General features: G+C 38.5%; 1 protein-coding gene across 1 annotated transcript in view; it reads right to left on the reverse strand.

Annotated features, from left to right (window-relative positions):
- The window catches only part of LOC140928545 (uncharacterized), a 28,939-nt gene that overhangs the window by 6,498 nt on the left and 4,941 nt on the right, over window positions 1-17,500 (reverse strand). Inside the window, exons 2-3 of the mRNA XM_073378301.1 lie at window positions 10,442-10,601; window positions 7,097-7,417 (exon numbers count right to left, since the gene is read on the reverse strand). Of these exons, the coding sequence (XP_073234402.1) occupies window positions 7,097-7,417; window positions 10,442-10,540 (420 nt within the window). The 5' untranslated portion in view covers window positions 10,541-10,601. The remainder of the gene's footprint in view (window positions 1-7,096; window positions 7,418-10,441; window positions 10,602-17,500) is intronic.

The following is a 17,500-nucleotide window of genomic DNA, read 5'->3' on the forward strand; positions in this document are numbered from 1 at the left end:
TAAGGATTTAATGATTCTAAAAAAAGATATAAGTTCCTGAGGGAGTTCAACATGAGAGTCTTTACCATGGTGAGGTTTACTGTGCATCTGCAAGCCTGTAGTGAAGTGAGGAGGTATCTGTAGCGCGGGCGGTTGTTGTTGCCTTTGAAAGTGCGAGGACTGGTGCTTGTCCACCTCCCAGTTCATAGGCTGCCGGGGGAGTCTTGGTTCACCGTGAGAGGAGCAATTATCAGCAGGAGCAATTCAATTTGCCGCGAGAATATTCTGTTTTTGACTCATCACAATATATCGTAAATAATAGGAAGTTTAAGATGCGGCCGCGACGAGAAAGTCAAATAAGCAATAGCTTGACAAGGCAAAAAAAAAAATTGCACGTGCATTACACTTTTTTTCTACAGTTTCTTTGCCGTCAACTGCACGACTACCCGTGAAAATGCCTGATCAGTCATGTTTTGTGAAGGACGTAAACAAGCAATGACAAAATTCATTCTCTTCATGAACTTGGATATGGTTGATAGAAATTCAGCTCCAGAAGAGTTCGCTTGCATTTGGCAAAGTAAGCGAGTTGGAATAATCACGAAAGAAACTGAAACAATGTGAATTGCCTTTTCCATGCGACGTTTTCGTGGTTGTCAGTCGTCGTGGTATCTTTTAAAAACACCCTAATATTTACGCAAGAGGTGACAGATGCAAGCGTGAATACCTGCTGGAAGCTCAAGCTTGTATTTTTTGGAAAAGCGTCTTTAATTTTCGGGCAGACAGTATTTTGAAATCAGATGGGGATTTTATATCAAACTGAAAGTTTCATGACTGCGTGCATTTCTTTGGTGCATGAGCCAGACAAGCTGTGATCGAGATAATAGCCGTCGTGAGTACGAACTCGCAATCTGGCACGTGCTTTCAAAAATTTAACACAAGAGGCTTCTCAATATTCAATTGTAATATTCGGAGCTTAGGAAAGAATTTATGTCTGCTTAATGATATTTTGATAACCGTGAAGGAAATGCCTAGCATTATAACTATTTCTGAAACTAAGCTAAACGACAATAATCAGCATCTTCACAATATTAATATACCTGGTTACAATTTTGTTGGTGTGAATTCTAGAACGAAAGCTGGGGGAGTTGGTATTTACATAAAACAAAACCTGAATTTTTTTCGCAGGCGGGACCTAGAGTTTTCTTCTGACGGTTTTGAAACGTGCTTTGTTGAACTACCGAGAGGAAGGCAAAAGAGTATTATTATTAGTTCCATCTATAGACATCCTCACGGCACCGCCGAAAATTTCTGCGAACTTCTTAGGCAGAAATTAAATCATTTGAACAACTGCGGTTATGAAGTGTACATAGCCGGCGATATTAACATTGATTTTTACAAATATCACAGTGATAAGTTTACTTCTGAATATCTTGATATGTTATTCGATTTGGGCTACATGCCTCTTATCACAAAAGCAACCCGGATAACTGATCTCAGTGCTACTCTCATTGACCACATCTACTCAAATTCACCACAAAAAGTTTTAAAGTCTGGAATCTGCTTGGCAGATCTCTCAGATCATTTGCCATGCTTTTGTTCAATAGCCACCAAACGTCCAGATTACGCAGGTGACAGGTATTATAGGAACTATTCAAGATTTAATGAAGCCAGATACCTAGCTGACATAGCCACGGTAGATTTCTGTAGTTTAGTTACTAATGATGTGAATGACAGTATGGCAAAAATTATTTCTACATTAGAAGGAATGACTAACAAACATGCACCCATTGAAAGAGCATCACGATCTAAACGAAAACTATTAAGAAAACCTTGGATTTCTAAAGGAATATTTCAATCTGTTAAAGAAAACTCATTTTTTTTCTGGCGACCCCCTTAAAATTAAATATTATAAAGCTTACAATAATAAACTTACTAAAATCAAGGACTTGGCCAAGCAGAAATACTTTAAGGAACAGTTTGAAATTAACAAAGACAATATGAAAACAACATGGAAAATGATTGACTTATTAATAAATAGAAAGAGAAAAAACTCCCCTACAATAAGTAAGATAGTCTATAACAACAAATGTTATACATCTAAATTGAGCATATGTAATCAGCTCAATACATATTTTGTTAATGTAGGCCCAACTTTATCAGTGCAACTACCAAATCATATTAACTCTAATCCTACAAGATATATTACCAGAAATTTTCCAAACAGTTTTATGTTTAGGTATATTCACTCGCATGAAGTGCGTGACTTAATTACGAACCTAACAACTGATAAGTCATGTATAGGAGTCCCTGCAAAGTGCTTTAAGGTGGCCGGAGACCACATCTATGAGGCAGTGACTAAAGTCTATAATCTTTCCATAGAGCAAGGTATTGTGCCTCACATTCTCAAAATTTCCAAAGTAACTCCAGTGGAAAAAGGTGGTGATATCACTGACCCGACTAACTTTCGCCCTATCTCAGTACTTTCTCTCAGTACTTTCTATATTTGCACAGATTTTTGAAAAACTAGTATGTAAACAGTTAACAAGCTATGTTGAAAAGTATGCCATTTTAAGTCAATACCAGTTCGGCTTCAGGAAGGGCAGATCGACTGAACAAGCCATTCTAGAAATCACTGACAATTTGAAACAAGTATATTAAAGATGAAACAACAACAACATGATATTAATTTGAGGAGGACTCGGAAAAAAAAATCCGAGTCCCAGATGGGATTTGAACCCACGACCCTCCGTGATCTAGTCGGATGTTCTAACCACTTGAGCTACTGGAGACTCTATGGTGAGCAAGGGCCAATTTGTGGGTCTCGACTGGAACCGCATCACGCGGCTACACAGCCAAGTAATGATAGGCACACAAGAAGTGAAGAACTCACTAACAGCATCGCGCTGTCACCTTAAAGCATATCAAAGATGCGGCCAACCAACCTCCAAAGTGAGTATATTAAAGATGAAACAACAACAACATGATATTAATTTGAGGAGGACTCGGAAAAAAAATCCGAGTCCCAGATGGGATTTGAACCCACGACCCTCCGTGATCTAGTCGGATGCTCTAACCACTTGAGCTACTGGAGACTCTATGGTGAGCAAGGGCCAATTTGTGGGTCTTGACTGGAACCGTATCACGCGGCTACACAGCCAAGTAATGATAGGCACACAAGAAGTGAAGAACTCACTAACAGCATCGCGCTGTCACCTTAAAGCATATCAAAGATGCGGCCAACCAACCTCCAAAGTGAGTATATTAAAGATGAAACAACAACAACATGATATTAATTTATTTAATTTACTTGGCTGTGTAGCCGCGTGATGCGGTTCCAGTCGAGACCCACAAATTGGCCCTTGCTCACCATAGAGTCTCCAGTAGCTCAAGTGGTTAGAGCATCCGACTAGATCACGGAGGGTCGTGGGTTCAAATCCCATCTGGGACTCGGATTTTTTTTCCGAGTCCTCCTCAAATTAATATCATGTTGTTGTTGTTTCATCTTTAATATACTCACTTTGGAGGTTGGTTGGCCGCATCTTTGATATGCTTTAAGGTGACAGCGCGATGCTGTTAGTGAGTTCTTCACTTCTTGTATGCCTATCATTACTTGGCTGTGTAGCCGCGTGATGCGGTTCCAGTCGAGACCCACAAATTGGCCCTTGCTCACCATAGAGTCTCCAGTAGCTCAAGTGGTTAGAGCATCCGACTAGATCACGGAGGGTCGTGGGTTCAAATCCCATCTGGGACTCGGATTTTTTTTCCGAGTCCTCCTCAAATTAATATCAATTTGAAACAAGCAATAGATAATAACTTACTCACATGCGGAGTCTTTCTCGACTTCGCTAAGGCCTTTGATACTGTCAACCATGCTATACTGTTAAATAAATTAGAGAAATACGGTGTTCGGGGAATCCCATTGAGTTGGTTTACTAGTTATCTTACCAATAGACAGCAATATGTTAGCATTGACAGTGTGGAATCTTCTAAACAAACTATTAAATGTGGTATCCCGCAAGGCAGTTCTCTTGGTCCCCTCCTTTTTCTACTATACATTAATGATATCCCTAACTGCTCCGATAAATTGTCCTTTAGAATATTTGCAGATGATACCAATATTTTTGTGTCTTCCTCAAATGCCGTGGAATTACAAAACTTAATTAACCATGAATTATCCAAAGTTAAAGAATGGTGTGACTTAAACAAGCTATCCATCAACTTAAAGAAAACTAATTATATGATAATTAAATCACCTAAAAAGAAGACAAATATAACATGGGATGTAAAATTAACTAACAATGATGGCTCCACCTACGGCTTAGAAAAGAGAACTTAATAAAATATTTGGGTGTACTTATAGATGACACGCTATCATAGAAACATCAGGTGTCTTATTTATGTACTCGAATTTCTAGAAACACAGGAATTGTTGGCAAACTCAGACACTGCACCTCCCTTTTACAACTTAAACAACTATACTATAACCTGATCTATCCTTATATATCTTATGCGATAACCTCCTGGGGCAGTGCATTTACTACTCAAATTAAAAGAATCCAAACAAAACAAAATCATGTTATCCGCGTTATGTTCTTTGCCACCTTGTTTGGACCAGATACAGACAGTGCATTACCATTACTTAATTTATTGGATTTACTTACTGTTACAAATATCTATAAACTACAGCTTCTTAACTTCACTCATCAGTGGCATTCTAAAAAATTACCAAATATCTTTAATCAGCATTTTCGCTATGCAAGTGAAGTCCATACATATAATACGAGATATGCTTCAAAAAGTAACTTCTACAAACCACGTTCCAGGACCAATATAGGAAAGCAAACAACAGCGTCTATGGCGACCGAATTGTGGCAACAGCTCCCTACCCATATAAAAGACCTTTCAACTTATAACTTTCCTAAAACATTAAAAGAATACTTGTTGGCCGAACAATTAACTTACTGAAATTATTTTATTTTAATCATATCGTCATGTACTATGATGACTGTTTTCTCTTCTTTTTTTTTTTGCATCTATGTGCTTTCTTCTTTTTTTTTTTTATGGTGTGTGTATGTCTTAAGATGTTTTGTATGTCTAGTTTTTGTGATGTCCTGTACATTCGACACTACTTTCAAAGAACTAGTTGCTAGCTCGAAAACCTTACGGTTATCTAGCCGCTAGGCATTTCCTTCTATGTAATAGTATTTAGTTTAAATTGTAATTGAATATTCTACTTGTTAAGTTACTAATTATTCAATAAGTTTGACAAACCCTGTAATGGAAATGTGAATAAAGTGTTGTTGTTGTTGTTGTTGTTGTTGTTGTTGTTGAACTCACGAAAAGAACTCAGGAGAAACTGTTCGCCGGTTGGGCACAATAATACAAAGCATTTTTTGTGCCCAATCAGGAGCCGGCATCCGCTTGAATTTTTGGAAATAGCTCAGTAAAAGTCGGTACCCAGGGGCTCTTTCACCCATACTTGAAAACTTTCTTTCCGCCCTTTCTCCCGACCCGACTGACTGCCCCTGGGTCTTCGAGGATCGACCAAGACTTGAAACTTTCTTGTTCTACGTAATATGGGAGACGTGCACAGAAGACAATCGTAAATTTAGAGACGTTAGCGTGATTTTAGAGCTTCTAGGGCCCAAAACACCTCAGAATCTAGGCGTCAAAAAGAAGGGTTTTTTGGTCCCATGAAGCTCCAAAAGCACACGTACTGAAGGAAAAGGAAAGGAGAAAAAGAAAGTGCGAGGAGAAAGAAAGGAGGAGAAGAGAAAAAACCAATGGTCGCACTCTCAGTTTTTACAATGGCTACTCTGGAGAGTTTTTTAGCCGAAAAAAAAAAACTTTTTGACGGAAAAGGTCCACTTGGCGGTAACGTTTTCAAAAAGCCGGCTAGAAGATTTTGAGAAATTGATAAATGAGCAGTATCGATGACAAATGGCCCAGCTAGCGTCGTTTGCCACTTCAAAATGGCACACTTTGATAGATTGGCAGAATTCTTTGGAAACAATAGATACTGCATTGATGATGAGTAGCATTGATGCAAAATGACCTGAAACGTCGTTTGCTGCTTCAAAATGGTCACTTTGTATCTGGAAACATCTAGCCGATTTTTTGAAAACCAGCCTAAAGAAAGTTGCAGTCATGAGTGAACTGAAGGCGTTAGAGGGCAGATTTTTGAGCCCGAGAAGCTCCAAAATCACGCTAACGTCACTAACGAAGGAAAAGGAAAGGAGAAAAAGAAAGAACGACGGGGAAGAAAGGGGGAGGAGTTAAAAAAGCAACGGTTGCTCTTTTAGCTTTTATAATTATGGCTACTTTGTTACTTTGGTTTTAGGCCGACCTAAAACAAAGCTATGTGAAGACGATTTCTGATCTTGATCTTCTTGAAGTCCCTCGAAATAGGCGTTAACCTAAGTTTTACTTTTGAGTCTTAGCGTTAAAAAAGGGAAGGAGACGGGACAGAGGGAAGGGCTTGCCGCAGTTTAGCTATTGTAGAACTAAAAATATGCCAAATCCAGTCAATATGGCCGCAAACGACTGGACCTGGCTGGTAGTTGTAAGCATTTGCAAAGATCGCGGACTTAATGGCTTTCCACAGCTTTCTAGGATCGTTCTTATCTTCTTCAATCAAATTGGAGAGGTGACATTTCTTGTCTTTACTCTAATCTGAGCACTCTGCTTATAGTAGACTTCATTAAACTTGTTCTACCCGACTCTTCTCTATTCTGCTTGCAATTAAAAGTTACCGCAACAAGACTTGACTTAACTCGACTTAAATCCACTCGACTCTTCTACTATAATTTTTTTCTATATACTGCATCACTAACTTCCTACTTGACTCTGCTCTACTCTCTCTACACTACTTGACTAACTTTCGAACCTCTATCGACTCGCTCATCTTGACCCGGCTCTACTCAAGTTGGCCGTAGTAAGGAGGGTAAAACATACTTGGTATTTATTGATAAATCAGGTCAACCCAGACGAAATACTGAGAGGCATCAGTCTTTTTATTTAGGAGTGATGGTTTTTACATATTTTCTAGCTTCTTTGTAAGATCAATGACTAGCAGGTATAGTTGACGGCCGTAAGAAATCAGAATCAATTCACTGACCTTTAACTCCTGACCTTGGTACAACAGGCGCTGTTTATCGGAGGATACGCCAAGCCTCTCTTCCAAAACTTTTTTGACAGCGCAAATCGTCTCGTCTGGGCGGTACTCTAGCACTGTGCACTCCCCCTGAAGCATAACCACTGATATGGTTTGATTGATGTTACTTGAAGTTTCGTCTGCAGTTTCTGTGAATGGGTGAGGAGTTTCTGGGAATAGGCGTTCCAGGGTCTCTACGAACTCACGATAGTGAAGGTTATCAGTAGTTACGCGTTCAGAACACTGTGAGCATTTTTTTTCGCTTTTAACTAAGTGGGTGACACACTAAATGGAGAAAAAATATTTAAATAAATAAATAAATAAACGAAAGTTACTTCTTTTCGTTTTCTTTTTAAAGAAAGAACGATTGTCCTATCGTGTGCGGAATTTAAGCCTTGTAAAGACGAGTTAGACGGAACAGATAATTTTGGAGCTGCTTTAAGTCTACTTACAAGCCCAGATAAGGAAACTCTTAATGCCGCTGAGCACCCGAGCCTAATATTTTGGTTGGAACACGAGCTGGGCTAAGTATCATACATAAACTGGATAACTGATAGGAAGCTTGCCAAAAGAGAGATTAGGACTGACAGGTCAAACTGCTCATTTTAAATTGAAAAAGGCTCACCTCTTCTGAGCAAACCTTTATAGGAATATACTGAATTTTTCTGGTCGGAAACTTTGTGTTTACACTTACTAGTGGCTTATGTGTGCCTCTCATTATTCAGGGGTGTTTCACAAGGTTTATTTTCTGACGTGAACAGCAGTAACTAACAATGCATTTGAAATATGCACAAATGTTAGCTGTTGTTGTCCCCGAGGAGAGGACAATATATAAGAGGCTAATGGGGATGTACCGCTGGATGCGGCCGCATTTTCACGACTGGATTGACAATAATGGGCTCGCATTTCCAATAGAGTTACTAGAATGAGGTCGCAGATTTTCGGATTTTTGGGGTAAGAATGTTCTTCATATTAGCAGTTAGCAAACGTACCAGAATGTTTGTACTCTAGGTGAAAAGTAAAGTGTTCTTCATTCAATTTAAAAAAAATGGGTCGGGTTGATTTTAGGATGACCCATTTAAAGGATTGATAAGCTAGATACATAAATAGAGAGTGACGAAGTTGGGATCGCGAAAACTACATTTTTGCCCAAAAGTGACTAAGATGAGGTCTATAATTGGCCACAGAATAGACTATAACGGGGTAGGGCTCTGAGAGGCTAGCGGCACATATTCAGCAAAACCTATACCAAGTAACCTCCCCCGGGTTGTTGTCTAAGAAAATATGAAACTTGGAGACAATTTTTACCCCCGAATATTGGGAGGCTCCTACTAGTCTTGTAAACACGAGAAGTACGACAAAAAATAGCGAATTTTATCCCTTATTTCACTGCCTGACAAGATATCATACAAAACGATGATATCATATAAAACGAAGGTAAGTCTGGAGAATCTCAAATTTTAAAGAAGGAAATCTATCGACCGGTTTCGAAATTCTTATCGCCTATTTCTTTAAGTAGACCAAAATGTTTACAAAACTGCTAACACTGACGAGCCCTTCGCCGATACATACTAACTGAATTAAAACCTTCTTTCTATCCCCATGATCTTTCACAAACCTTCTTTTTAAAGATTGAAACTACTATGAGGTGAAATTGCATTTCAAAAACGCTTCGTTTTCTAGAGAAAACGGCCGAGCACTCTCAACACTCCCTTGAGAAAATCAAGATTGTCCAGTTTTTACCGTATTTCTCACCATTAATACTTCATCCCAAAATTTCTCGAAAACGCACTTATAGATTTCGCTTATTAATAAACTTCACAAACATCTACGCGCATTGGAGAAAAAAGCTCCCGTAAACCATTTTGGAAGAAGAGTTCCCAAGTGCCGAGAAATGGGGCTGCAAGAAAATAGGTAATGGCGACATTTCCTCACTCCAGTGTTATTGTAACCCTGATCAAAATAAATCATTATCTTCATCTAATACATCTGTGGTGGTAATTTTTCCAAATTTTTTTTAATGGCGACGTAGTTTATGCTCAAAACTGGGAGGCATTAACCCTCAAATACCCCCTCGAGCCACCTTAAGAGACTGGGTCCCTGCGGCAGAGTTATTTGGCGAAGGGACTTGGCACTGAGCGAAGTGTGTTTAGTTGTAGTTGTTTTCTTTCAGTAAGCGGTCGTTACTTTTCAGGACAGCGTTACACTTAAAACAGGTTTCGCCAAGAGAGGATAAAGGGGACAGAGAAGGCATCCTCCATACACATCCTATTCCATAGGTAATTCGTCTCGAGTTATTTTTAAGACCACAGATCCCAAGGGGGATTAGACAACAGCCAATCACATAGTGCGAATGTGTTCCGCGTGGATGACCCACGCTCAGAGCCAAGCGTCCTTCACGAATTGAGGCAGAAAAAATGGCTGAAGACGCGGAGAGCAATATTGCTTTTCGTTTGTCGACGAAAACGACTACAGAGAGATTTCTGCTAAAGCTGTGTCGGCGAAACGTAAATTAAAAAAGAATCGCTCTTCCTCTCTTGTATAGAGCTAACAGTACAGCAGGGAAATCCTTAACACAGTGAATATTCTCTCAGGATCATTTATAATTTACAGTTTGAAGAGAGCAATTTCTGGTTTGATATTTATTTTTTTACTAGTCTTTTATTATTCAACAAAAATAACACTTGGCGTCCTATAATAACAATAATTTAATAACTTTTAGAGCGCTATTTACATTCACTGATCAACAGCGCTTAACAACTTAAAAAAAACTACAATAAAATTCAGATTTGTAAAACTAATTACATGTACATGAATATTACTTGCTGCTTGCTTTATTGTACAAACGACCGGTTTCAATAAAGTGGCGAAATTTCTCATTTTATTAAAGCACTGAGGTTACGATAACTTCGAGTTAAACTGATTTCACGGGTTGTCAAAGAGTCGAGCGACTCCCTTTTCCCAGGTGAGCGCCCACTCATTTCGCTTCAATGTTCAGAAATGCTCTCGATCTGTTTACGCTTTCATTGCCTTTCGCCCGAAATGTTTTGCACGGCGTTTAGTCATGCGAAACATCCACGCAGCGCGCGAGGTAACTTTATCCCAATTCTAAAAATAAGTCGAGACGAATAACCTATGGAATAGGGTGTGTATGGGGGATGCCTTCTCTGTCCCCTTTATCCTCTCTTGGTTTCGCGGAATTGGACTCCCCAACGGCAAGGAAGAGGGTAGCCTAGTAACTTTACCCGATATACCATTTTATGGGTTTTAGGTCAGCAGCACATTTATTGATTTTGTTCATAAACTTACCCTTAAACAGTGCAGAGGAGCATGGTTACATTTGTCAGTCAATGTCCTAGAGGGAAACTCTCGGCGTAACTTTTCTTTCCTACACTTCGTACAATACATCTTTTGATACCTCTGCGTTCCAATGAAAATGATCGTTGTACGAATGGAATCCACTCATCCACTACACAAACAAGATATACGACATTTAAGTGAGCCCATACAAAAACAAACTGCCATTAAACTGCACTCGCGGCAATTCAATTGTTGCCAGAAAACTAAACAGTTAACTGAGAAGGCCTGAGGACGAGGTTGAAATGTTTTGGTAGTGAGTACAAAATGGCGGAACATTTCACTCTTTTCAAGTGGAAGAAATAGGGGAACAATTGTCTGGCTATATAAACATAGCAAGAACAGCAAGAAGAGAATAATTTTGTATTTGAACAATATTTGCATTACTGAACAACCCTCTGTCTCGTAAACTTGCCGATGAACAGGTTATTGAAGATGAACTTAATATCGATGGAGGTAAGCATGTTTTAGCTTGTTTTTAAATTAGGAATTATTTTTTAAGATGATAAAACATTTATTGGAAAGTGTTATCCGGAGGGTAATAACACCCTTCTCTATCTCCATAATTCTTCAGATGATACTGAGTCTCGTCCAATAATAATTGTTAATTATTAAATAGAAAGTAGACTTAGGCTAAACTAAAAGGGGCGAAATATAGTAAAGGAAACTGTAAATTGTGATGCATACAATTCTGAAAGCTTTACAATGAAACGAGGAAAGGTGAACATTTGTTTCTCACCGGAAATTGAACTAGCCGTACTCATGTTCATGAACATCAGATAAGGTCGTCAGCTAGGAAAAAAATACTTTTTCTAGCTCGCTCTAGAATATTTTATATTAACAAATATCTGATTGAATAAAAACAATTACGCCTGTGTATCAAAAACGGAAAATTTTCAAAAACCATACAATGACAACGTGTTAGTTTTGTTTCGTGTCTTACTGTGAGATAGTTCAATGCATTGCCAAATTAATCTAGGTTCTCCTTTTGGTTTTGAAAATAACATTTTAATAATTCTAGATGCTTTCTTTCCAACACTTCTCATTGTCACGGGTAGGTTAGCATAGTTTTGGTCAGATGGTACGGGACTGGGTAGGTGCTTGAGGAACGTCAGACTGTGGTTGGGCAGCTTGATAAGCGACGGTAATTTGCTGTCTAAGCAGTAAACCTTTCCACTAGACTTCCACTTTTAGTCGGAGCTTCTTCGCTGTCTGGAATGAGCCCTTTATGGAACCATAACATAGAGTACTTAAGTGTGACGTCATAAAAATGAAATTTCTGAAATTATGGGATTTGTCAGGATATTCTGAAAGAACAATGTCCAAGAGGTCTACTTGTCAAAAATGAGCATTTCGGGGCAAATTGTCTCTGAGATGGTTGCCCAGTTATGCTTAGAAAACTCCATACAAACCCTTCTAAATTGTTTTTGGGTCGACCCAAAAAAATTAGAAGGGTTTGTATGGAGTTTTCTGAGTATAACAGGCTAACATCTCAGAGACAATTTGCCCCGAAATGCTCATTTTTGGTAAGTAGGCCTCTTGGACATTGTTCTTTCAGAATATCCTGACAAATCCCATAATTTCAGAAATTTCATTTTATGACGTCATCACTTTAGTACTCTATTGAAAGGATACAGTAGTGGCCTTGCCACGTACTCATGTATGGGGATTCTATAACACTAAGCGATCTTCTTGCGTAGCATCTACGGATTCTTGAAATTTCGTCCTGTGATACTGGCTCGCTGTCCTGCGTTAGTAAGTTATCAGGACACACTAGATACCTAATGTTGGCTTGCGTCAGGATCATATTACTTTTTTTGGCTAAAATAGGCTAGGGCCGGTGCGTTAGCAATTATTTGCTTTTGGAGTTTGGAACGCTTATGATCTCTCTTGCTGAAATACAAAGGATGTGTGCTACGATGGAAGAGAATTCGTTCAGGTAGTTGACCATTATTTTCATAAAGGTGTGCAACTCAGCTGGACTTTGTAGGCCATGCATATGATAACATTAATTTTGAGGCCGTCAGCTACCGAGTGGGCTATTATTACTAACAATTTCGTGTACTCGTAACTTATGGGAGTTGCATAAAATTACGTATGTGGTCCACTTAGGCAATTGACCTAAGTGGCTGGTTGCATAAAACTCTTTTAAGGGGAAAATAGGACTTAAAAGAAATTCTGATGACTCAAAGAAATCGGCATCTTTCTTTTAAGGACATGGAATTTGTATTTACAAGAAATCATTTTTGTAACTGATGTTGTAGGTCTAACTATTGAGACTATTGAGCTCGTGTTTAAGCCGGTCCTTCTGAAACAGTTTCATTTTTTAAAACCCTTGGATATCTTTATGACGCTTTTGAAATACTCGAAAAAGGCGGTATGTCTGCGAATATGGGAATATTAAAGGACGCGAAAGAGGATGTCGACAAAGTCTGTATCGAGGTACAAATAACTTCTGACAACGTAGGTGAAAAATCTACACGCGGTTTCTCACTGCAACACAAAACATTTACCCATTGTGTGCATAAGGGTGCATCATACCCTTACCCATACGTGTGCATCATTGTCTTCCCCCCCCCCCCCCCCCCCCCTCACTGGCTGTCATTCACGAAACTCTTTGGCTGCGTCCAGTTCACAGTTTATGTTTATAGGTCAATCTTTCCGTCTCAAGGAGTTTCTACCCAAATGTTAAATTAGGCCGATTTTTGTGTTGGAATATGTTTTCTTTGCAAAATCGGACCGACAAATCGTTAAGGGTTACGATATGTATCCTTTAGATTATGCATCACAATATCTGATACCCAGTAACCTTTACTATAAGTTAGACTTTTTGTTTCCGAAAGGACCTAAGAAAGTTGATAAACGTTTTTAACATTTCCCCCTACGAATAACCATAATTTCGTAGTCTACACCAACTCACCCTTTGCGTGTTATGTGTTTTTAATAATTCGGCTAAATGTACGCTAGACGTAAACTACAGCAAAGTCACGAGTCTGCCATTAAAATATTAGACAAATCTATACTTTCTTTCTTTTCGGCGAGAAGGAACAATGAACACAGGCGCAAATCACAGGAAATGCTTAAACCATTTTCAGACATTTCATTCACGCTTCATTCAGACATAGTCCAGCTGACAGTCCGCGAAAGGAAAAAAAGCTGAATTAAACCTTGCAATAAAACTATGACTGACAATCAAAACATGAATAAAACTTGAATGAAAGATGTACAACAACAACATTTTTATCAGACAGCAAGTCTGAGAGTGACTGAAATGTTCCCGTAAACCTTGATTTCTTTGTACTGTGTTTGTTTGTTCGTTTGTTTTAGCCGGCTTTTGGCGTTTAAAATAGATGAGCGAGTCTCGAAGCAAGATTTTCGCTAATTATCATTATTTTTACCGGTAACCACTACAACTGGGTATTCTCTAAAACCTTTCTCTTTCTCTTTTGCAACCAGAAAATTAATTTAAGCTTGTGTGAGGCCATTGAAATTGTCAGTCTCTAGTCTGTCTCAAATCTTTAATACTGCATGTTAAGACATGAAATAATTACGCCTGACTTTACAAAACTGAAACGAGGCAAAACCTGTAATAATTACTCAGCCTAACCTTGTATGTAGCTCCTGAAATCGATTAAGTAAGGTAAAAAAACTTTTCTTCTACTCTGTTGTAAAATCGTGCATGCTTAACTTTCACTGTCGTTGAAATCCCTTTGCGAAGCTTTCCTCAAGCCAAACCAAATAAACAAACAGGTTCGAATAACAGAAGAATCTTCATAGCAGCTGTATTTCATTTTTTGGCGGCCGGTGGAAGAACACGAAGACTAAAACTTTGAAATGTTAAAAAAATTCTTCCTGTAGTCCGCTGTCCTGCATGAACTATCACAAAGGCAGCCATCGATCGATAAATCTCTTTGCGGCACTTTTCTCGACGAATACCCAAAACAGAAATAGAAACTCGACAGCTGTTGTATTCCACTTTGTGACGGTAGGATCCGGACAAGAACACGGTAATTTTAAAAGTTAACTGAAATGAAATATAGGCTCCTGTTGTCGGCAAGTCTGTCAGCAAACAAATTTCTAGCTGTTGCATAAGTTTTCATTCGTGAATCAACCTGTCAAAAATAGATTCCTGGAGTGTTATCAAGCATAAAGCAACAAAAATCTTAAGAAATTTATCCTCGAAAATGTTGTCGTAAGTTGGACACAAGAAACTTTAATCTAGATTTTACTCGTCCAAATCCGTTGGTTGCCCCCCAGTGGTTAGTTTTGCGCCAAAACGAAACGCAACGTACATGTCTGGGACTCACTTCCCTACCCTACTAAGTTTTTTACCCCTACTCCCAGAGTACGTACGGACGGTCGTTCGGGCGTATACTGACGTCATAATCAGGTTTTCTAGCATCGATAGGCTTCCATTTTCTATTCTTTCCCATGATACCTATGGGGCTCCGCTGCGCGCGCGTACGCTCCGCTACAAAGAAATACCAGAAAAGCGACGAACCTTAGCTTGTCGGTGTTTACTTGTAAGTAGAAAATTATTTTCATGCTGAATTTGCAACAAAAGTCGTAAAAATCACTTGACAAGATCCCCGAAAGTTTGTACATTGTAAAAAAGTACCTACGAAGTGACTTTTTAATTTAAAAAAAGTTATTTTCGTCATTTTTATCCAACTGATTTGGTAAATACTAAAACAACTATCCCCCTTAGAGTCAGTGCATAGCACTAAAGTTATACCTCGACGCTTAACGTCTCGATATATTACCACACCACTATTCACCTCCACTTCGGGGGATGGCTGTATACTATTTGTTATCTTTTTAAGAGCTTTGTTTTTTTATTTTTTTGCATCAATTGAATCCCAAAATAATGGTTCAGTTTTGTTATTTAAGGCTATATTTTGGCACTGATATTGCTTCCTATCGTCTGTTGCCAGTGGCTGATCCAGACCTTCAGATAAGTCGGAGGGGCGGTCCTGAGATAATAGAGGGCCCGGTCTAAAAAAAAAAAATTTTTTTTCGGCCATTTGGGCCTCAGCTTAATCCAAAAATAAGAGGGGCGGCACCCCCCCCCCCCCCCCCGGCCCCTCCCCTGGATCCGCCACTGGTTGCAATGGATTGCAAATATCACCAGCAACCAGATAAGTACGAGACTGATTCAGATAATGGGAGCGATGATGAAGGTGACTTTGAAGTATAAGTTTATGTCAGGACATGCATGACAATGTCGGTAAGATCAGTACCAGGTCATGACTGGTGTGTCTGGATCTATGAGGCTGGTGTCATATTGATGGTTTTTCGACTTAATCTAATTTGTACTTAGAGCAAAAATAGGTTTATAGGGGACTTAATAGCTATCGCTTACCCAGTTTTACGACTTTGGTTAGATAATTGTTCTATTCTGTATTTTCAGTTACTCATAAATTGAACCAGTGGGGGAGTTTATGTGAATTCACGTAAATTTATACCTTGATTTTAGTAGGGTCTACCCCCAAAAGTGATTGACGTGCTGAAGTAAAGAATTAACGGGATAATATTCGCTGTAGGAATGTTAAAGTTAAGAGCTAGCCAAAATTAGTAGTTAACTGACAGTTGAACAAAAAAAATAGTTGTTAGCTGAGAATTTGGTACCCCAATTAGCACTCTCAGTTTAATCCGACATTATCATACTACCAACTTTACCTTAACTTAGCTTCCAGTAATAACATTAAGGATTGTCTTCACTCTAATTACATTAATCATCATTTTCATTATCATCACAATCATTATCATTAAAACTAATCACTTTGTTTGTCAAAGCTTTTAAAGGCTTTAAAACGGAGCTCACATTCAGGTCTCCGCTGTCATGGTTCCCTTTCTTTTTCTTTTCCTTTGACTTTTACTTCATAGTCTAAATCATATATTGCAATTTATATTGTAACCTGCTTCTGAAGAAAGGTCCACATACCATACAATAAAAAGTGCAAAATACGAACCTCTCAACAAAAATATATAGTGGATCAAAATTTACATGGTCCTGTATGCAACTACCCTGAGTGAGCCACTGGCGTTTCTTTTTACAACTCCCTTTAATATCTCAGAAAGACTAACATCCCCTCCCTCAAAAGGTGAATGGTGGGCTGTTATGGCACAAAATGTGATAAAAGACACAAAAATGTCTAACTAACGTAAAATATGATAACTTTTGGCACAAAATGTAATGGAAGAAAGTAACGCAAAATGTAATAGTTTTTAGTGGCCTTTACAGCGTGTTGAGGGGGGAGGAGTACAACATTATCCATTGGGTGTTGCATTTAAGCAATTTTCAAAAGGGTTCTTGGTTTTGTGATAGAGTACGCTTGAATTTCTAAGATTCTTGTATTTTAACTGCTTTGCCGTAAAAATGGCATCCATAGCCATCTTTTTGAACCGAAACCCCACTTAAAATGATTAAACTACTAGTTAAGGACTGAAATAGGTCAGTGCATCCATCAACTTTTAGAGGGAAATCAGTCATGAGGTTTCTTATAGTGGATGTATACCTTTACTAATCTTGAACTCATCAAGTATTACTTCACAAACTTACAAAACATCGCTAAGGACGAAGATTGTACCAGCTTTGATTATTCTCGGTGATGAAATGGAATAAATAGCTGCATATTCTCGACACAGATAACGAGGTTAACAGATCACAAAAATTTCTATGAGTTATAATTGTTTAAATTGTTTAAATTCGACAGCGGGTTAACCATCACCCAACAGAAAAGGCAAGTTTCATTTCGATTTCTTTTCAAATCTATCCCTAGTTATTAATATATTTAATTTCTGGGAAGCAGCTTTTATCCTATGCTGAGTTCATCCTTCAGATTCTTTAAGCTTCACAAAAAACAGACGACCTCTTTTTTTTAAGTTGTACCTTAAAAAAGCAGTAGGGGAGCACCTGGTGGTGGGGTTGGATTATATATTAGTGAAGCATATCAGTTTAAAGAACTACTAGCTGAGCCTTTTATAAATTGTTGAAGAAGATATAATCAG

This window comes from Porites lutea, chromosome 2 (assembly GCF_958299795.1).
Source record: "Porites lutea chromosome 2, jaPorLute2.1, whole genome shotgun sequence".
NCBI classification, from domain to species: Eukaryota; Metazoa; Cnidaria; class Anthozoa; order Scleractinia; family Poritidae; genus Porites; species Porites lutea.